Here is a 22,339-nt window from a genome sequence, read left to right as displayed (position 1 = left end):
GTGCTCGGCAGACCACGTGATGTGTCCTGGGCCGGCCTGGGCAGCGAATACCCGGGCCGGTCCGACATCGTGATCCGCCGCTGGTTGGAGGGGAGCCTTCTCTAGTGTGTGCACTTGGCATGGCTTGTTGACCAGCAGATATCACCACAGTGGTGGAAATTTGTCCCCCTTCTCTCCCCAGGCCTGAGTTCTGCCATAGGGCTCTTAAGGCTGTGACAGGCTGTGATGGACCAAGATCTGCCCATGCCACAGCATGCAAAGCTATGGCTTAAGCAAGGAGGCAGCCTCACTACTTACCTTTTAATAATCTATGAAACCAACATGGGAAACCATGGCAGTGCTGTCCTGATGCTCATTTAATTTTATTTCTGATTAGCCTTGAAAACAAAAACTGAGGAGACAATAATGACTGAGAAGTGCATGTACTTCCAAAATCATTAATGTGCCACTTATCCTGCTATTGCTCATGAATTTAAAAAGGACATAGATATTCCAAACAAAAAAACTTGTATCAGTATCAGCAGGCACAGTATAACACAGTCACAGGGATAAAATCATGGGGTCCAGTGGGACACAGCTTAGGGAACTCGGAGGCTCTAACAGGTCTGTTGAAGGGCCTGTTCAATAGTTCTGCAGGACGGGAGAAGGGCAGACATTGTACCCGTTTATAAAAGTGGTAATAGAGAGGGGGTGTTGGGAACGGAGAATATAGTACTTTAATGGTTCTCTTCCTATTTACTGGATAGAATTTGATGATCTTAGTGGGTTACATTTTTCTCCCTGGGATGCATTTGGTGGGGTTACTTAGGGGCAGATTTTCAAAGGGGTATGCGCGTAAGATAGGCTCGTACCCCCAGAAAACCTGCCCCAAGTTCCCCCTGTGTGTGCCGAGCCTATGTTGATGAATAGGCTCAGCGGCGCCCGCAAGCTCCGGGACGTGCGTAAGTCCCGGGGCTTTCCTGGGGGGCGTGTCGGGGGGGGGGGTGTCACGGTGTCACGTCATTCGGGGGCAGGGCCAGGGACGTGGTTCTGGCTGGGGGCGTTTCAGGGACGTGGCCGAGGCCTCCGAAACAGTTCCCGGGCTGGGGAATTGTACGCCGGCCGGCAGGTGTAACTTTTAAAACAAAGGTAGGGGGGTTTAGATAGGGCTGGGGTGGGTGGGTTAGGTAGGGGAAGTGAGGGGAAGTGAGGGGAAGGTGCGGAGCGGGTGGAAGGAAAGTTCCCTCCAAGGCCGCTCCGATTTCGGAGCTGCCTCGGAGGGAATGGAGGCAGGCTGCGCCGACCCTGGATTTTAAAGGATACGCACGTCTACGCGCGTATCTATTAAAATCCGACGTACTTTTGTTTGCGCCTGGTGCGCGAACAAAAGTACGCGCGGGCGTACTTTTATAAAATCTACCCCTTAGTGTTCAATTTTATCACCTTTTATATTTAATATTTTTGTGGCCGCCTTGTGTAGGTTGTTGAGGTTGGTAGGTCTTAAGTTATTATATTTAAGCTGATGATGTCTGAACGGTGTTTCCAGGAAAATTTCAAACTTTTGACAAACAGGCATTTATTAATGATTGTCTTCTGAAAATATCTAGATGGTGTCAGTTCTATTGTGGCTAGGTTGGTCTGTGCCAGAGACCAATCTTTCCTTCTGCTGAATGATTATAGTCTTTCACTAAGTACAATTGTTGTTGCAATTTTAAGGGTCTGACTCAGATGGGACATGACCCTGCTTTCAGGGATAAGGGGCCTGAGCCAAAAGTGAGGGAGCACTGGCCCCTGAGGCCCACTCGCGGCTATGTCTGCGGTAGAGGATGTGGCAACTTCTTGAAAAAAACTCAGTGATGTAGTAGCTGTTGCAAGCTTGGCTTTGTTCATTGTTTTTCTCTATTTTTGTTTATCGAGCTCCTATATTTTCATTGAATTCCCTCCAATTCTTTATAAAGGGATTTAATAGGGAAAATTTATTTTTTTCTAAATTAACAGTAAAGCTTTTTTTATCTTCTATTATTTTTTCTATACAGTATACTTCATTTCTTATTTAAAGATTTTATTTGAAATTTGATTGTACATATTGCATACAAACAAAATGTTTTAAAAATGGCTGTATTCTGAGACTTTCTCATATTTGAAGATTTTCACAGAAGGTACAGTAGCTGATATGAAATAGGTATTATCCTGAGATATTCCAGCTAAAGTATCCTTTTCGTTATTTTCCAAGAGATTTAGAATGTGAGGCATCAGGTAGTGATTTGTAATGGGTCAAATACATTTAAACAAAGAGAACTCCAGGTGATTTCAGAAGTGGATTTGTTGAGGATTCATCACTGCTTGCTCTTCTTTGCTAACTCTAGCTCTGTTGATTTTCTCACGCCTGGACTCCAAAAGATGATATGATATAGTATTAGAAATGCATGGATGCTATCAAGCAAAGAAAATATCATCTTCTGGTGTATCTCCTCCAGTTTTTTACTAAATCCGTTGACTTACTCTTCCATGACGTTATTGCGAATACTTCAGAGAATTTCAGTAGATACTGTTTATAAGAACCCCTCATGTAATATAGCGTAAAATATATTGGTCACATATAATTAATCAATGCTAGTTATCCTTTGCTTTCTGTCATGTGTATCTGATCTTTTTATGAATATTCTTTAATTGCACAACTCAACTAGTGGTTGGTTATTGTGCTGTTCATCTAACCTTATATTGTGCCTGAGATGTTTAATAATTGTATAGAGCAAGGAAAGGCAACTTCAGTTCTTGCATAACTCAGATAAGTTTTAGTTTTCAAAATATCCACAACAAATATGCATGAGATGGATTTGCATACATTGGAGGCAATGCATGCAAATATGTCTCATTTATATTCAAGGAGGTAGATATTCTAAAGAAAACATCTATGTAAGCTAGCCAAATAAGACTTATCCGGCCAACTTACATGGGATATTCAGCAGTACGGCTATGCTGCTGAATATCCCCATCAAATGGCTACTGACTAAGGGCCTGACTTACTAAGGCTTTTCTCTCATTCTGTGTCTATGGGAAAAATGTTTAGAAAATGAGGTCCTAAGTTAGGGCAGGTCTAACTTATCTGATTAACTTAACTAGATAATTACGAATATCACCTGGCTAATTTAGGGCCTGATTCATCAAGGCATTTTCCAATAGATGCAGAATGGGAGAAATGCCTTAATAAACCAAGCCCTTAACCAGATAAGTACCGCCGCCCCAATCCCATCCCTAGGTACCAGTCTACTCCACAATAAGCCATTGCCTCCAACTTCTGACTTTTTAATTTCTTGAAGAGCTCTCATTAGGGACTTTGTCAAATGGTTTCTGAAAATTCAAATGAACTATATTGGTTGGTTCACGTCTAGTAGAGCAATTTTTATTTCATTTAGATTTCAGCAAGATTTCGACCCATGTGCAAATACTTAGCTGTATGTGAGGGCACAGTCTGCTATATTTGAAAAGGGAAGTATTGATATGGAAAATCAAACAACTTTATTTACTTTTTCCTTGACTCAACCTTGAACAAAATGCTTAGTTTGCAGAATGATGCTTTGCCTGCAGACAGGGCCTGCAATAAACTTGCTTGCTCAATGTGCAGGTAAACTTACATATGTGCATTCTCCTGTATGAGTGTAAGAGTACCCACACTCAGTGGGAGCTCTTGGGGGCAGAGTTAGGGAGGGGTTCGCACTTACATGCATACTTTTGGATTTTTTCAAAAGTAGACATAAATTTTCAAAAAAATATGTATTTCTAAAGCTTCTATACCACCTCCCTGAGTCAAAGGCACATCTGAGGCTGATAATGAAAGTTAGCAGATGTAAGTGCATCTGGATAATTTTGGTAAGATGATTTTCTAAGCAAAGAAGATGTGTGCATAAGTTCACATTGATAATTAGGGTAACTTGTGCACGTATCTGTCAACATGTAAAAATGCAGAATAACTCTCTTAACGTATTCAGAATTGATTATAATTCTCTTAAGTGCAAAAATGTCTTTTATATTTTTCAGAATACCTGCATTTTAAAAAGCATAATTATTATAGTCGTTTTGAAAATAATAAACGATCACTCTATGATCTTAATGCATATCCTTGTTTTGTGCTTCAGCTAGGCAAATTTGCCAGACATAGGATCTCATTCACTAAGCTTTTCTCATAGCCACAGAAAGAGAGAAAGCCTTAGTAAATCATCCTCATTTGTCCCTTAGAAAGTTAAAATTAAAATTAATATTTTTCCTTTATCTACATATATACAAAAGGTCACACTATCATGTCTGTCTGTGGCCACCAGATGTCACCCTGAACAGTTGAAGGTGCACTGTGCAAAGACAAGTGTTTCAATCACCCATAGACACACAAGCACTCATGGCTAGGGATGTGAATTGGGCTTCGGACGATTGAAAATATCGTACGATATTTTCAAAATCGTCAGAATCGGTTCCCCCAAAACGATAGGAAAACCCCACAAAATTGTTCGTGGGGTTCTCTTATCATTTGGGGGAGGGCGGGAAAAAGGCACACAAAAATAACCCCTTTAAAAATGGTGCAGGCCATCCAGTGCCCTACCATATGACAGGGGCCGGCCAATGGCACAGATACCCTGTCACATGGTAAGGGCAAAGGCCATTGGCGCCATTTTTATTAGTGGTAGCCGACGGCCCGGGAGCGGGAGATCGCTCCCGGGACCTCCACTGGACCACCAGGTACCTGTAAAAAGTTTTTGGGGAAGGTGGGGAAAGCTAAGGGATTAGTTGTAAAGGGTCGGGTGGGTTTTTTGTTTATCTGCTCGGGCACAGTCGATAAAACCGTGATCGGGCCGGACGAAAAAAAAACCACGATGTCATTTATAGAGTCATGCATCTGGGGTGTGGTAATCTGAAACAGCTGTATGTAATGGGGGGTGGGGGGGCTGTTATGCACAGAGCAAGAGAGGGTTCTTGAGGTGAAAGTGTCTAGCAATCTGAAGACGGCGAAGTAATGTGACAAGGTGATAGCTAAAGCCAGAAGAATGCTGGGCTGTATAGAGCAAGGAATAACCAGTAAGAAAAAGGAGATGATAATCCCCTTGTACAGGTCCTTGGTGAGGCCTCACCTAGAGTATTGTGTTCAGTTCTGGAGACCGTATCTCAAAAGGGACAGAAACAGGATGGAGGCGGTCTAGATAAGGGCGACAAAAATGGTGGTGGTGATGGGGGGGGGGGGGTGTCTCCATCAAATGACTTATGAGAAGAGGTTGAAGAACCTAAATATGTACACCCTGGAGGAGAGGAGGTGCAGGGGAGGATATGATACAGACCTTCAGATACCTGAAAGGTTTTAATGATGTACATTTGACAAACCTTCTCCGTTGGAAATAAATCAATAGAACTAGGGGGCACTTAATGAAACTCCAGGGAGGAAGACTCAGAACCAACATCAGGAAATATTTCTTCATGGAGAGGGTGGTGGATGCCTGGAATGCCCTCCCAGAGGAGGTAGTGAAGACAAAAATGGTGAAAGATTTCAAAGGGGCATGGGATAAACACTGTGGATCCCTAAAGGCTAGAGGATGGAAATGAGAAAAAGAAAAAAAGCATGTAGGGGTAACTTGCTGGTGTCGCGGTTACTACCCTTAACTAACAAGCATTCATTGGAGTAGATTTTAAAAGGGTGCACACGGGCATACATGCGCGCACTACCCAGTATGCTCACATGTACAACGATTTTATAACTTGCCTGTGCAGGCGTGAGCAAATTATAAAATCAGGGGTCAGTGCACACAAGGGGGGTGCACAATTGAGCACCTTGCACACGCCGAGCCGTGCTGCCTTCCTCTGTTCCCTTCCCCCTAGTCTGAACTTCCCACCTCTTCCCACCTCTTCCCCTAACCTTTCCCCCCTAGCCCTACTCTAACCCCCCTGAACTTTATTTTACCTTTTGTGCCTGCCTTTGGGCAAGTTGCGTGCACCAGCTGATTGCTGGCGCGCGATCCTCAGCAAATGGCCACTGTGCCAGGAGCCGCTGACCCCGCCCTCTCCCCACCTCTTTTTGCAAGCCCCGGGGCTTACACACGTCCCGGGGCTTTACACATGTCGCCGGGCCTTTCTAAAATAGGCCCGGCACGCGTAACCTTTTTAAAATCCGGCCCATTCTGTTGATGAAACTCAATTATTGCTCTCTGCTTTAACAGCAGGGGGAAAAGAGGAAAGGAGTATTAATCTCTGATAGCAACCAGCCTTTTACACAATCATGATTTCTATACTATTGTTCGAGCAATTATCTTCTCCCATGTCTACTATTGCGACAGTTTATTGTTAGGTCTTCCTAATAGTTCCCTTCATCCTCTGCAACTCCTTCTCAATTCTGCTGTAAGACTGGTTTCTGGTTCTAGTCGATTTGATCACATTACACCAATTCTTGCTAAAATGAATTGGCTGCCGATTCGAGAGCATATTCATTATAAAATTGCAATGACTACCTTTAAATTGTTATGTACAGACTCTTGTTCTTGGTCGAATGCCCTGCTAAGGATTTGCAAGCCTTCCCATGAATTAAGATCTTCACAACGCGGTTTATTAGACATTCCCTCTGTATGTCACGCTCGCCTTGCCTCAACTAGAGAGACAGCATTCTCCGTAGCGATGCCTACCTTATGGAACTCGCTACCTTCAGACCTTCACCTCCAAGATGATGTAAAAAAATTCAGACTCCTTTTGAAAAGCTTTTTGTTGATTTTTCTTGTGGATTTCATGTTTTATTTTGTTGTTCTGCAATGATCCTCTATTTTATGTTTTTATTATTGCCTAGTTATCAATTTTGATTATGTATGTTTTTTATTGTAAATCGCTTAGGCCTTCATGTGTTAGGCGATTAATCAATTTTAAATAAATACTAAATACTAAAATGAATTTTACGGTCTGGGAAAAGAAATACGCATGGGGGTAACTTGCTGTTGCGGCTGTCCCTGCCCTTAACCAATAAGCTTATATTTGTGATGCAACTCCAACATTGATCTCTACTTCAACGGCAAGAGATAAAGGGGACTTGGACTCCGAGAGAACGGTTTGGGAAAATAAGTTTGGGGGGGGAGGTAACTTGCAAGCCAGTTGCCACCCCCTGATAATACCTTTATGGGGGAGACATGTATGGCACAGCTGGTGCTACCATAAGCTTGCTGGGCAGACTGGCTGGACCATTTGGTCCTTTTCTGCCATCATTTCTATGTTTCTATATATATATATAATAACTGTGACTCCCTCTCTCCAGCCTCTACAGCATCAAAAGCCCCATTTTCTAAGGGAGCAGAAGACCTAAGCTGGGAATTGAACCCAGGTCCCACTGGGCAGGCCTCAGCTGTACAGTGTTTTAAATATTTTCCCCTCTTTCTTTCTGCTGCCATGTAAGTGATGGGCAAAACTGCTTACAGCGGGGGGGGGGGGGGGCGGGCAAAATATGACAGCCTGTTACACTCCACTTCCACAGAACAGGAGCATGTGATCCCTAGCCAGTCCCTAAGGGCAACATTCTCCGTTCAAAATCTAATATGTTCTATGGCTTGAGCCACGGGATGCCAGACTATTTGCATCTATTTTAATTGCATATATTTAGCTATATAAATTAAATGATACTAGAACTGTCAAGTAGGCAGTGCTCAATATGATTTTTTTAGTTTTATTTTTATCTGCAGCCCTATGGAGGATATATGTCCCTTACGGATTCTTTAGTTTTGAGCCGTTATGTATTGTATTGATTAATAGTTTATGATACATAGTTGACGACGTAAGCATTTGGAACAGTGGCCTGCCTGAAGAATTAAATCTAGACTTCATGTATGGGGACTAAACAGAGAGGTTGCAAGTGCTGTATCAGCACAGCATTCCACTATTTATCTGTAAATTAAATTCTTGCTGGGGGTGAGAAGGTTATTCTGCTGCTTTAAAATATATCTCTGCAGAACTACCTAGTACTGCAGGTCACTTCCTTTACTTATAAAAATCCAGGATTTTTTTCATTTTAGGAGGAGAGGAGGAGGTAGGGATTGAACAATTGAGCCACAATTTTATAATAAAAGAGTATACTGTGTAGGGATGAACAAATGTATAGAACATGCACATACCACAGCGAAAAGCAGCAAGGAACCCTCCACATCCGTTGTCCCCTTTTGGGATCTGTCTCTCTGCTAAGAATTTAATCTGTGCCCCCAGGGAGTTGCTCATTGGAAAAAAGCAAGAAAAGCAGTTACAGCACATACTTCAGGGCAGACTCCAAATTCCTGTAGATACACAACTCCTCCTCCTGCACAGAGGTTAGGCTGCTGCATTGTGTAAACAAATCAGGGATGATTAACCTCTTTTTTTTTCATGTTCACTGAAGTCGATCACTTCAAGGACTACATCAACTGCACCAAGAAGATCTTTTTCCTCTTTTATGAGCAAGATGAAGTTGCTGGAGTGATTTGCTCTGTCACCTGCAGCCAGTGCTGGCTGACTGCCTCCAAGAGGGGCCAACACACAGAAGTTGCCTTAAGTTAAGGAACCCAGAAGTGAGCCGGCAGAGGCCACTGTGTTGCTGAAGGGGTGTTAATGGCAAGAAAAAGACAACCTATCAAAATATTCAGGATGCGGCTTCATGGCAATAGAAGAGCTGCGATCTGGTGACCAAGAGCTGAGCTGTGCAGTGCACTCCTCTCTATTTTCTCTTCTTTTCTCAATAGTGGAATAAATTACAATACGTTTCAGAATGGATCACAGTAGCATAACATTTTATCTCAGTTCCTTGAACTGTGGCCCTGTACATATTTATCTTTTTTTTTAATAATGCCCACAGAATAGCCCTCTGTGTATTTGCAGTATTACAAAGGGATATCTGCATGCATAATTGGACAGGATGGGATTAGATATCTCTTGAGTGAAAGCAGAAAACCAAATTAATTACATGGTCAAAGACTAGCTAGTGACTGCCTAGGGAGCGATAAAGAATCAGATGAGGAGGCAGCAAATAAATGGCCTTTTTCCATCCTTTTCTTCTCTTCCAGCGAGTAGTTGTACCTTACGGGTCTGCTATCACAGTCCTTGCCAATATTGTTCTTGGCAGAGCACTGGAGTGACAGAGCAGCATATCGCTGCATATTTTTTTGGAACACCATTCAACCAAAGTCAATTATTACAACTTCAATTTGTGTAAATAGCATGCAGTATTTTAGCATGGCTTAAAATGTGCTTTATAACTCCCCAGTCTTTCTGTGTGGGCATTTTTCCAGACTGTCTTTGGTGAGACAAAGTCCGCAAGTAAAAAGTACCCGGGGACTTTGCACCAAGTTCCAGAGCGGTACTTCCAGAGGGGATACTTCCACTTTGAAACTTGTCATGGGCACAAAGTACCTCCAGACATTTGCATCTCTTTTCTAATGTGGATAATTTTTCCATGGAAAATAACGTGCCTAGATTTGAAAATGCAATCTTTGTGGAAATATGGATATAAGTATGTGCGTTGAACTTTTAGCCACATTCAGGGAGGACAATTTGCCACATAAATAGCTTTGAAAATTGCCCTTTTTATGGTATTGAAGGCTTGGAAGGGTCATGAAATGCTGCATGAAATGTATTCCCATATGATATGCATGTCCTTTTTTTGTTTCTGGTTTTGTTTTTTTTTTTTACTTTTTCTGCTTTTCTGTTTTTAATTCATGCAAAAGAAATCTGCTGAAATATATAGTTAGTCACTGGCCAGTTTGAAAAGTTAGCCAGATAAACGTATGTGGCTAACTTTACTTGGATATTCTGTGCCACAGCTGCACTGTTTCAAAGTTAGACAGGTAAGTATATCCCACTAAACTGTAGGACTGCTTTCAGGCAGTCCAAAAGTTATCTGGTACCTTAGCTAGATAATGTTGAATATTGGCGGTTATTGGAACATCCCTGGTCCTCTCACAACTTATCTGGTTAACATTTTGTTTGGCTAAAAGATTAATGCTGTCCACTGAATGTGGCTGAATATTTAAACAGCACCATTTGTCCGGCTAAGTCCAAACTTAGCCGGACAAATGTCACAGAATATTAGGCTACTTTTACGCAATTATGTAAAAGCATATATAACTCCTTGTAACTAGTAGGGATGGACATTCGGGAGAAATGAAATAGGAAATTAGACAAAACTTCCTATTTCATTTCATTTCGTTATCAAAGCAAAATGATTAAAAATCCAACAACTAATTGATCCGTTGGGCTTAGATGCAGACCCAAAGCCAGGGAATAGGCCGAGATCCAAAACATGGGCCTCTGCTTAGCTAGAGTGCATTTGCCGTGGTCATGGCCGAGGCTCAGGCCTAATACTGAGGCCTTAACTAAGACCCCAAAATTTAAAAAATCTTACCTGTTTCAGGGATCCAGCGTTGCAGTCCAGGTCCAGGCCCGACACCTAGGCCGGGGCCCAAGCCCAGGCCCAACACTGTGATCAGATCCGAAGACTGGGTCCCAATGCCCACCCAGAGGCCAGGTCTGATGCTGCAACCTGACCCAAAGGTCAGGTCCCAATGCCAGGTCCTCTGCCTAGGTCCGTGACCTGACCAGGGGTCGATACCAGGGCCTCAGCCCAGACTCAAGCCAGGATCAGGCCCAAAACTTGGAACCCAGGTCTGGGAGCTCCTCTTCTTACTCTTCATTATTTGGTGTTTGAAAGGCAAATGACGACATCTGTTGAGGTTGCACCTAAGTCCAAAACAATCTCAGTGAATGTCATCATTTGCCTTTCAAGCGCCAAATAAAGAAAAGGAGCTCCCAGGCCTGGGCTCCCAGGTCTGGGCCTAACCTTGGGCTGAGTCCCAGGCATTGGCACCCATCTTCCGGACAGAGGCCCCAGCATCGGCACAAGGCCTCCGGGCCTAGACCCTGGCATCAGGACATAGCCTTTGAGTCAGGTCACAGCATTAGGCCTGGGTCCTGGCCGAGGCCGCGGCAGTGTGATCTGACCTATGGGTCGAGTCGCAGTGTCAAGCCTTGGGTCTAGTCTGAGGTCCCTGCGTTGTGGCTTGGTCTCCAGACCAGGTCACGGCATAGGGCCTGGCTTGGGTATCGGCTCAGTCATCATGACCATGCCTCTGGGTTCATTCTTGGCATTGGGCCTGTGCTCTGATCGAAGTCCAGAAGTTGGAACTGGTGTCCAATCCGGGTCATGGCACCAGGCCAAGCCCAAATGTCGGGTTCTAGCCTTAAAGCCTGGGCCTTGCATAGGGTGTAAGTAAAGGTTGCGGCGACCTACCACAGCCTAGGACTACATAAGGCCGAAACTTCAGTTTGGGCCTAAGCCTAGGGACCATTCTGATGCTTAGGCCTAGGCTGTAGCCTCGGCCTTGTGTAGGCCTAGAACCGTGGTGGATCTCTGCAATCTTGGCCTACACCGTATGCAAGGCCCAGGATTTGGCCTGGCTTAGGCTTTGGCATTGGATCCCCCCTGGACCAGGTAACTGGGAGCTGGAGATGATCCTGCTTTGGAATTTTTTCCAGTGGGAGGGATGGGTAGAGGGGCTTGGAAGGCTTCGTTTCTTTTCTTTTTTTTTTTGTTTTGTTTAAATGTTTGTTTTGGCTTTTTTAAACTAAAAAAAACAAAATAAACATTTAACAAAATTAAATTTGTGGAAAATCAAACCCCTGAAAATGAAATGAAAAACTAAATAAAATGTTTTCTTCTTCCCACCCCTAGTAACTAGGGGTATTACTAAACAGAAGTATTTGGAGCCAGATTACTGTTCCAAGCTCCCAGTCATGTAGAGGGTTCCGTTTAGGGAGGGCTAACAGGAGTGGGGGAAGGTGGCCTTATACTGGGAAACTTCAATTTAAAATATGTATTGACTTTTAAGAGTGGAAGAGGGGAGGGAAGCTATTCGGATGCATAGGCCTGCAACATTTGCTGCATATTTTGAAAGGCTTGAGAGGAAGAAAATCAACTGGTAGGACTTGCACTGGATTCACTGGGGTGGTGTGAGGGTAGGGGATCGAGCCAGTAAGCCATCTCAGGAACTATGTTTTTAAATTTCAAGCATTTCTTATCCAGCTATATTCTTTGAATTTAACTTTGAAATCTAATCGTCAATATTCAAACATAGGGCCTCGTTTTCTAAAGCTATCACAGGCTTGTGCTAACAGTGCAAGCCTGCGCTACCTAAATTGGGGCGGAGTCGGCCCCGGAAGAGGAGGAGTTGGGGCGTCACTGGGGCCGACTCCTTGAAGACGCCACGGACAGCGTAAAGGTAAGTGCCTTTTCATGTCCTATTTTGCGCCCAATAGCTACACCTTCTATGGTGGCGCTATTGGGTGCGATCGCTGCCGGCTAGCACAGGACCGCCCCCTGTGTTGACCCCCCCTGCCCCCCATTAGCGAGATTTTCTAAAGTATCGCAGGCCTGCGATACTTTAGAAAATGAGGCCCATAGAGAATATCCCTAATAACTTATCCATCTAACTTTAGCCGAATACCTTTAATTGGATAATTTATCCATTTTAAGGTTGTTTAAATATTGGTGCCCATGGTCTAAGGATGTGCAGCCCAAAAAATGTTTGTTTTTCATTTCATTTTTGTTTTTCTTTCTGTTTTTGTGCTATTTCTTTTTCTTTTTAATGTGCACTAATTTCCATTTAGTGTGTACTATTTTAATTTACTGCACACTAATTCTTCTATATATTCGGACACTAGTTTTGGAGGTATATTCAATAGTGAAACTGCATTATTGAATATAGCCAATTATCTTAACGTTACCCAGCTAATTATAGCTATATAACTTTAGGACAGCTCTTTGACCCGACCAGATTTAGCCAGCTAAGTCATCTGGCTAACTCAGCTCCTCCCAATTACGCCCCTGGAATTCTGAGTTAGCTGGCTAAACATTTTTTAATATGGACCTTTTAATGTACACTAAAAAAAAATTAGTGACCACTAATCGAAACAAAAAATACAAATGCATATAACTATTGTTCACTGTTCAAGAGCAAGACCATCTTATTATCAAGAACTCCAGGTTCAGCCTAGCTGATGTGTTGACAGGGAAAAGAAGACCAGGTTGTGTCACACATATACAGTACATATTTATAACTCACATACCACATAGGGAAAAGTAATTTGTGTGTATAACTCTGAGCATATCGAAACTAGATGTATGAAGTATATATTTCTTCATTGACAAGGCTACATCTTTTTTCCGCATTGATCATGGCTTTAGGACTCATGGAAAGATGACTATATACAGACAATGGGTAGAACAATGAAGGTGTTTTAAATGTAACTAATGTACCACTTTAAAGGGCAGGAAATTGTAGGTAAAATGATTATTTGCACATGTGGTTTATTAATTAGGCCAAGCTGATAAAGGCTTGAAAACAGGGTCTTTTCCAGTGCGCTCCAGTCCTATGGAATAAGTTAGCCATGGAGAGCAGAGTAATGTCCAGTTATCTGGGTTTTCATAAACTTTTTAAACTGGCTTTTACCAAGCTTTTGGTTCATGAGTTCTCCTAGAGTTTGACATTGTGAGAGGGAGCTATTTTAGATTTAATTCTTAGTGGAACACAGGATTTGGTGAGAGAGGTAACGGTGGTGGGGCCACTTGGCAACAGTGATCATAACATGATCAAATTTAAACTAATAACTGGTAGGGGGACAATAAGTAAATCTGCAGCTCTAACACTAAACTTTCAAAAGGGAAACTTTGATAAAATGAGGAAAATAGTCAGAAAAAAACTGAAAGGTGCAGCTGCAAAGGTTAAAAGTGTTCAACAGGCTTGGACATTGTTTAAAAATACAATCCTAGAGGCGCAGTCCATATGTATTCCACGCATTAAGAAAGGTGGAAGGAAGGCAAAACGATTACCGTCATGGTTAAAAGGTGAGGTGAAAGAGGCTATTTTAGCCAAAAAATCATCCTTCAAAAATTGGAAGAAAGATCCATCTGAAGAAAATAGGATAAAACATAAGCATTGTCAAGTTAAGTGTAAAACATTGATAAAACAAGCGAAGAGAGAATTTGAAATGAAGTTGGCCATAGAGGCAAAAACTCATAATAAAAACTTTTTTAAATATATCCAAAGCAAGAAACCTGTGAGGGAGTCGGTTGGACCATTAGATGACCGAGGGGTTAAAGGGGCTCTTAGGGAAGATAAGGCCATTGCAGAAAGACTAAATGAATTCTTTGCTTCCGTGTTTACTAGTGAGGATGTTGGGGAGATACCAGTTCCGGAGTTGGTTTTCAGGGGTGATGAGTCAGACGAACTGAACGAAATCACTGTCAACCTGGAAGATGTAGTAGGCCAGATTGACAAACTAAAGAGTAGCAAGTCACCTGGACCGGATGGTATGCATCCCAGGGTACTAAAGGAACTCAAAAATGAAATTTCTGACCTATTAGTTAAAATTTGTAACCTATCATTAAAATCATCCATTGTACCTGAAGACTGGAGGGTGGCCAATGTAACCCCAATATTTAAAAAAGGCTCCAGGGGTGATCCGGGTAACTATAGACCAGTGAGCCTAACTTCAGTGCCGGGAAAAAATAGTGGAAACTATCCTCAAGATCAAAATTGTAGAGCATATAGAAAGACATGATTTAATGGGACACAGTCAACATGGATTTACCCAAGGGAAGTCTTGCCTAACAAACCTGCTTCATTTTTTTGAAGGGGTTAATAAACATGTGGATAAAGGTGAACCGGTAGATGTAGTGTATTTGGATTTTCAGAAGGCGTTTGACAAAGTCCCTCATGAGAGGCTTCTACGAAAACTAAAAAGTCATGGGATAGGAGGCGATGTCCTTTCGTGGATTACAAACTGGTTAAAAGACAGGAAACAGAGAGTAGGACTAAATGGTCAATTTTCTCAGTGGAAAAGGGTAAACAGTGGAGTGCCTCAGGGATCTGTACTTGGACCGGTGCTTTTCAATATATATATCAATGATCTGGAAAGGAATACAATGAGTGACGTTATCAAATTTGCAGATGATACAAAATTATTCAGAGTAGTTAAATCACAAGCAGACTGTGATACATTACAGGAGGACCTTGCAAGACTGGAAGATTGGGCATCCAAATGGCAGATGAAATTTAATGTGGACAAGTGCAAGGTGATGCATATAGGGAAAAATAACCCTAGCTGTAGTTACACGATGTTAGGTTCCATATTAGGAGCTACCACCCAAGAAAGAGATCTAGGCGTCATAGTAGATAATACATTGAAATCGTCAGCTCAGTGTGCTGCAGCAGTCAAAAAAGCAAATAAAATGTTAGGAATTATTAGGAAGGGAATGGTTAATAAAACGGAAAATGTCATAATGCCTCTATATCGCTCCATGGTGAGACCACACCTTGAATACTGTGTACAATTCTGGTCGCCGTATCTCAAAAAAGATATAGTTGCAATGGAGAAGGTACAGAGAAGGGCAACCAAAATGATAAAGGGGATGGAACAGCTCCCCTATGAGGAAAGGCTGAAGAGGTTAGGGCTGTTCAGCTTGGAGAAGAGACGGCTGAGGGGGGATATCATAGAGGTCTTTAAGATCATGAGAGGTCTTGAACGAGTAGATGTGACTCGGTTATTTACACTTTCGAATAATAGAAGGACTAGGGGGCATTCCATGAAGTTAGCAAGTAGCACATTTAAGACTAATCGGAGAAAATTCTTTTTCACTCAACGCACAATAAATCTCTGGAATTTGTTGCCAGAGGATGTGGTTAGTGCAGTTAGTGTAGCTGGGTTCAAAAAAGGTTTGGATAAGTTCTTGGAAGAGAAGTCCATTAACTGCTATTAATCAAGTTTACTTAGGGAATAGTCACTGCTATTAATTGCATCAGTAGCATGGGATCTTCTAGGTGTTTGGGTAATTGCCAGGTTCTTGTGGCCTGGTTTGGCCTCTGTTGGAAACAGGATGCTGGGCTTGATGGACCCTTGGTCTGACCCAGCATGGCAATTTCTTATGTTCTTATGTTCTTATGTTCAGCTCTGTTATGGCACAGGGGCATAGGAGTTTTGTTGAAACCCATGACACCTGCCATTGTCACACCTTCTTAAACACTCCGACCTACACTGACCTCACTAGCAGGGTCAGAATCTGTCGAGACCACTAACACACAAGGTCTATTGAGACCAATGTGGCCCTCCAAATAAGGAGAAAAGTTGGGGTCCCCCTTATATTGATATATAAGCAGGCCAGAGAGCTTCTGTAGTCATGCCACATAGGAATCTATTTTGACACTTTTGGAAGAAAAATAGGAAAATGCCAATGAACCCTTCTGTTTTACTCTATTACCCAAAGCCTCAAAAACAAATTAAGTCTTCCCTATTTTAAAATACTGGTGAAAACTTCCCATTCAAAACTTGCTGTTAAAAACCTGATGCAGGGAATTACAGTGCTAAATTTTTATTTCCCTAATACTTATAGTATCCTGTTCAATATCCACATCTCCCTTATATTGATCACACCTTGTATTTCCTTGCATAAGGTCCCTGTGGACACTTAATAAACTTCTGCTCAGACCCAAGCTCTAAATCAGAGATGATTTCATCCTAGCCTCATCCACCACTGTTGATGTGCCTGGTTGTGTGTTGGGGGTAGGTGCGGGCAAGAGATTATGAGGACTTCCAGAAGGATGTGACGTCTTCCTCTAGGTTGGAGAGAAGTGAGGGGTGACACATCGAATCTCTGAGAGTAGACGGTAAAAAACTGCAGAAGCTTGTCTCAAGAAGGCAAAGGATTCTTTGTACATAAAGCTGACTTGCCTGTGAGTCAACAGGCTGAGCCCACCTTTTTTTGGTTTGTAAATGATCGCAATGGTAAAAAGATCTTTGGGATATTTTCTCCCAGGTCCAAAAATCTTGATAATTTCTTTTGTTTTTCTTTATTAGTTCAGGTATATCGGCCTTCTCAAACTTACATAGAACCACTTCTCTAACTTCCATATACAGATGAAATTGTTTTTCAATTAATTATTATAGATTTTGAATTCCTTCTTCCTATTGGTCTCTATTAGGGATGTGAATCGTGTCCTCGATCGTCTTAACGATCGATTTCGGCTGGGAGGGGGAGGGAATCGTATTGTTGCCGTTTGGGGGGGTAAAATATCGTGAAAAATCGTGAAAAATCGAAAAATCGCAAAACCGGCACATTAAAACCCCCTAAAACCCACCCCCGACCCTTTAAATTAAATCCCCCACCCTCCCGAACCCCCCCCAAATGACTTAAATAACCTGCGGGTCCAGCGATGGTCCGGAACGGCAGCGGTCCGGAACGGGCTCCTGCTCCTGAATCTTGTTGTCTTCAGCCGGCGCCATTTTCCAAAATGGCGCCGAAAAATGGCGGCGGCCATAGATGAACACGATTGGACGGCAGGAGGTCCTTCCGGACCCCCGCTGGACTGTTGGCAAGTCTCGTGGGTGTCAGGAGGCCCCCCACAAGCTGGCCAAAAGTTCCTGGAGGTCCAGCGGGGGTCAGGGAGCGATTTCCCGCCGCGAATCGTTTTCGTACGGAAAATGGCGCCGGCAGGAGATCGACTGCAGGAGGTCGTTCAGCGAGGGTTCCGGCACCTCGCTGAACAACCTCCTGCAGTCGATCTCCTGCCGGCGCCATTTTCCGTACGAAAACGATTCGCGGCGGGAAATCGCTCCCTGACCCCCGCTGGACCTCCAGGAACTTTTGGCCAGCTTGTGGGGGGCCTCCTGACCCCCACGAGACTTGCCAAAAGTCCAGCGGGGGTCCGGAAGGACCTCCTGCCGTCCAATCGTGTTCGTCTATGGCCGCCGCCATTTTTCGGCGCCATTTTGGAAAATGGCGCCGCCTGAAGACAACAAGATTCAGGAGCAGGAGCCCGTTCCGGACCGCTGCCGTTCCGGACCGCCGCTGGACCCGCAGGTTATTTAAGTCATTGGGGGGGGGTTCGGGAGGGTGGGGGATTTAATTTAAAGGGTCGGGGGTGGGTTTTAGGGGGTTTTAGTGTGCCGGCTCACGATTCTAACGATTTATAACGATAAATCGTTAGAATCTCTATTGTATTGTGTTCCATAACGGTTTAAGACGATATTAAAATTATCGGACGATAATTTTAATCATCCTAAAACGATTCACATCCCTAGTCTCTATGGCGCTGGCATGTGTAAGGTATTTTTTCTGAAGCTGTTGAAATGAGGATGGTATAGTGACAGAAGCGTGGGCTCTTGCTCTCAGCGTGAGCAGACATCACACCAGAAGCACCCTTGTTTCATATTCTGGGTCCAGTTCCTAATGTTGGTGGCATCAAGAAAGTGGCAGCAAATCAGAAAAAGGATAACGTGGCTCATCTGCATCGCAATGAAATGGCTAATGATTTGCGTAGTTCTGAGCAGTGCCCGGTTTAAAAACTGACTTAAAGGGCGCCTAGTTTTCCCTGAGTCATGTTTTTTAAATCTAAGATGCATTTTATTTTGTTTGCCAAGCTTGACAAATAACGTTTTGTCTTTCTGAAATGTTTCTAAGCCCTAAATTTGGGCAAAGATGAATCAAGCCCCAAGTGAAAACCTTTTAAATCATAAAGTCATGGGGTGTCTCTCCCAGCTGATTCACAAAGTAAGAAAATAAGAGATACCATCATGCCAACTACAGGAAGCAGCTTCCCATGACAGAGTAGATCAGGATGGTAATCTCCAAACCTCCTTGCATTCCTAAGGCTATGCACTGAGTACTTGTATGCAGCAAAATACTGTCAAAAATAATAGATGGCCTGCAAATGATACGTTGGGGTTTGGCTGTCATGGCTTCCTGCTCAAGCACATTTTGATGGTGATCCTTCGGACCGTAACCTTCTCAGTTTCTGTCATTTCAAAACTACAGTTGTATTTCGAATGCTGTCATGTATATTCTACTGCCGCACAGTTGTAGACAGAAATAATTCTGAGGTTACTGTGCATTATTTGTCCTATTTGGTTTATGATCTCCTTTTCCAAAGCACAGGTAACCAGTTTACATGGGTAAAGCTTAAAATAGAGGGAAAATATTTGGAACAGGGCAGGTGCTTCCGATAGGCAAATTAGGTGGTTGCCTGGAGGGCCAAGATTTTAGGGGGCGGCAAAATCCTGCCAGTGTGAGGTCCAGAGGAGTGCTGTACCAGAGCCAATACCATCAAAGGACGGAGCACTATGCTGGAGCCACTGCCACTAGTAATTAAGTTGGGGGAGGGGGTGAATGACCAAAGATTTGCCTAGGGCGCCAAATATGCTTGTACCGGCCCAGATTTGGAATAGCTATACATCAAACCAAACATATGACTGGCTGTCCAACAACTTTGCCAGTAGGTCAAGAAAATAACTGGTATGTAATATGTGAATATGATAAACACTCTTACTGACTGTCTCTCACATAGTATAAATAGGTATTGGGATAACAAATCACTCTTTAATAAAATCATGCATCAGTATAACTTACTTTTTAAATGACATTTCTTTTCATTCACCTCCATCTTCTGGTGTAAAAAATAGATCCTGGAATAACCTGTGAAGTATTGTAGGGTCACTGCATGGCAACTGGAACAGCCTTGTTGATGACATTGGATTGTGTTGCTTCCTCCTGGGAGCATAATAGAATTTTGTAATCAGATTGTGAATCCGCTGACCTGCTCTCCAATTCAGGCTGATGGAGAATGATTACAGATTTGGTCAGATACTATGGGCATGCTTCACTTCCACTGTGAAGCTGTCCTTTCCATGCTAGTTAGATGAGCGTGAAACTTTAAACATTTGATCGGCTTTTGGCCACTGGAAGGCGCATGGTCAAGGACAATGTGTAAAAGCTGCCTTCTTATTTTCCTATCCAGGAGGTGATCGAGAGCGAATGACAGCTAATCATGAGACATACCTTCTCATGGCCAGCACACAGAACGACATGGAGGACTGGGTGAAATCTATTCGCAGAGTTATATGGGCACCATTTGGAGGAGGTGAGTTTATTTCTACAGCAAGCAGACATATATACAAATAAAAGACATGTATTGCTGTCACTTCTGAGCTCCAGTGATATCTATGGTTCCAAGAATGGGCAAAGAGATTTCATTACACTGATCAAGATTTTTTTTTTTTTAATCATGGTGAGGTCTGAGCTTCTTCATAATTACATTTAATTATTTAGGTGAGCAAAAGGCAACTTCAATTATCCATGTATAAATAAAGTATTCACCTCCGAGACCAAAAGTTAACATCTCAGATGAAGTTGGTGTGATTGCAAGCTTAGAGACTATAGAAATAAAGGTCAACACACAAGTTGGAGGTGATAACTTTCTATTGAATTAACTTGATGCCTAAGGCATTGAGTCAGTCTAATAAAAAGGCATACGGACTAACACATAGCAACCATTCTACTTTATTCAAAGGCTTAGCACTTGAACCACTATACTGCAGCCTAAATCTGGAAGGTAGTTTGGAAGAGTCAATCTTTAGTAGATTTTTATCTTATTTTTAGTTTGACTGCATTATCAGATTCTTTAATACAGTCACTTCATTACTTCTCCAAGCACAGGGAAGAAATGGATGGAATTTATCCATTTAACTAACAGCAGCAGAATGAGCATGACCAGATGTCTCCTAGTGCACTGCTGTAGGATGTAAACAGATCAGCAGCAAGAGAGTCCCTTGCTCCGAATTTAAACAAGAATAAAATGGGCCACCAGAGATAGATCAAATCATTGTATATTAATTAGAACATCTTCCTTTAAATTTTGGTCTGCAAATCGCAGTCACCGAGTCACTGGCTGAGACAGCAAAAAAAAAACAAAAAAAAAAAAGCAGAGCGTCATGGCTCATTAGATGGATTGTTTACAAACCGTGATCCCTAGACCATAAATTTCAGTTTACATTTCTTAAATAGCTAAAATACCGCACTGGATCAGCATGGGTTTTGTTCCACCATACCCGCTGCCCTTTGCTCTCCACATATCTCGCCATCTCTCTCACATAGCTCTCCATATTTATGACTATATTAAGGATGGGATGAAAAATCATGATCTTGGATTGCTATTTTAAAGCTCTTCTATAACCCAAGGTCATTCCAGCCCTGGTTCTAGTTAGCTGTGAGCAAAAGTGCTGACTTACTCTGTGCTGCAGAGTTGGGAAGGGGAGAGAGTAGTTTGCAATTCTCTAAAGATAAGCAATTAACAGACAGTTGGACTTGATGGATCAGTGAAATTCATTCAACTTTTATATGTGAGAAAAATAATGTGGTCCCAGGAATGAGACCCACAAATGATGCCCAGAAACAAGGTGGTCCATATTCAAAAGCCATTAGTTAGCCAGATAACTTTAGGATGGTATATTCAGCGCGACTGGTTAACCAAATAACTTTAACCAGATAACTTTAACTGGATAACTTTTCCACTATCCATCTAATGAATATGGCTCTGAAGGAGTTTAGGGCTAGATGTACTAAGAATGTCGTACAATTTGGGGGTAACATTTCAAAGATTTAATCACTTTTTATGTGCATAAAACAAGGGTTAACTTGCCTAAATTAGCTCTCTCCAGGTAAGTGGATTTTTTAGTAGGATAAAAATCTGCATTTGCTTTCAAAACGTGCATAAGAACTTGCCATACTGGGTCAAACCAAGGGTCCATCAAGCCCAGCATCCTGTTTCCAACAGAGGCTAAACCAGGCCACAAGAACCTGGCAAGTACCCAAACACTAAGTAGATCCCATGCCACTGATGCCAGTAATAGCAGAGGCTAGGTATTCCCTAAATCAATTTAATAGTAGTTAATGGACTTCTGCTCCAAAAACCTATTCAAAACTTTTTTAAACCCAGTTACACTAACTGCACTAACCACATCCTCTGGCAATGAATTCCAGAGCTTAAGTCACATAGAAAAGAGGCATTTCGGGGCAGGAGGGTTTCGCATGCATGTTTGGAAATCACATGCATTCACCGTACAGGTAATATTAAACAATTTGCTTGGGTGGACTTCTGTGCGTACCTTATGCCATCATTGTAGCCACAAAAGAAGCCAATGATCAAACATGACATATGTGAGTGGGCTTCTGCATGTATCCTATGCCATTATTTTCATCTTGTGTAATTTTTTTTATCTTATAACAAGACGACATTCAAATGCAGTGCAGACGGGTGCTATATGTTTGAAAACTGGCAGGGGTTTTGGAGGCTGAAAAGTAGGTGCACAGTGTGCCAGTTGGTCGCTTTACTGAAAACCTACCCTTTGCGCCTCTAGGGAAAATGTTATTACGTTCAGTCCTTAACATTTTGAGGAATTTAAAAATTGTTTTTTTAACTGCTTGGCCAGCAATTTTCAGATGGTCCGCTTTGGGGCAGAATCTGTGAGTACATTTTATCCTCAGACTTTGTGGCAACGT

At 42.6% G+C, this 22,339-nt stretch overlaps 1 protein-coding gene across 4 annotated transcripts in view; it reads left to right on the top strand.

Moving 5' to 3' along the window:
* Positions 1-22,339, top strand: part of ARHGAP24 (Rho GTPase activating protein 24) — a 958,590-nt gene that overhangs the window by 847,237 nt on the left and 89,014 nt on the right. For all 4 annotated transcript variants that reach the window (XM_029599271.1, XM_029599315.1, XM_029599287.1 and 1 more), the window contains one exon: positions 19,800-19,922. In XM_029599271.1, the coding sequence (XP_029455131.1) occupies positions 19,800-19,922 (123 nt within the window). The remainder of the gene's footprint in view (positions 1-19,799; positions 19,923-22,339) is intronic.

Source organism: Rhinatrema bivittatum, chromosome 1 (genome assembly GCF_901001135.1).
Source record: "Rhinatrema bivittatum chromosome 1, aRhiBiv1.1, whole genome shotgun sequence".
In the NCBI taxonomy this organism is placed as follows: domain Eukaryota; kingdom Metazoa; phylum Chordata; class Amphibia; order Gymnophiona; family Rhinatrematidae; genus Rhinatrema; species Rhinatrema bivittatum.
This window is presented reverse-complemented; position numbering and strand designations above follow the sequence as displayed.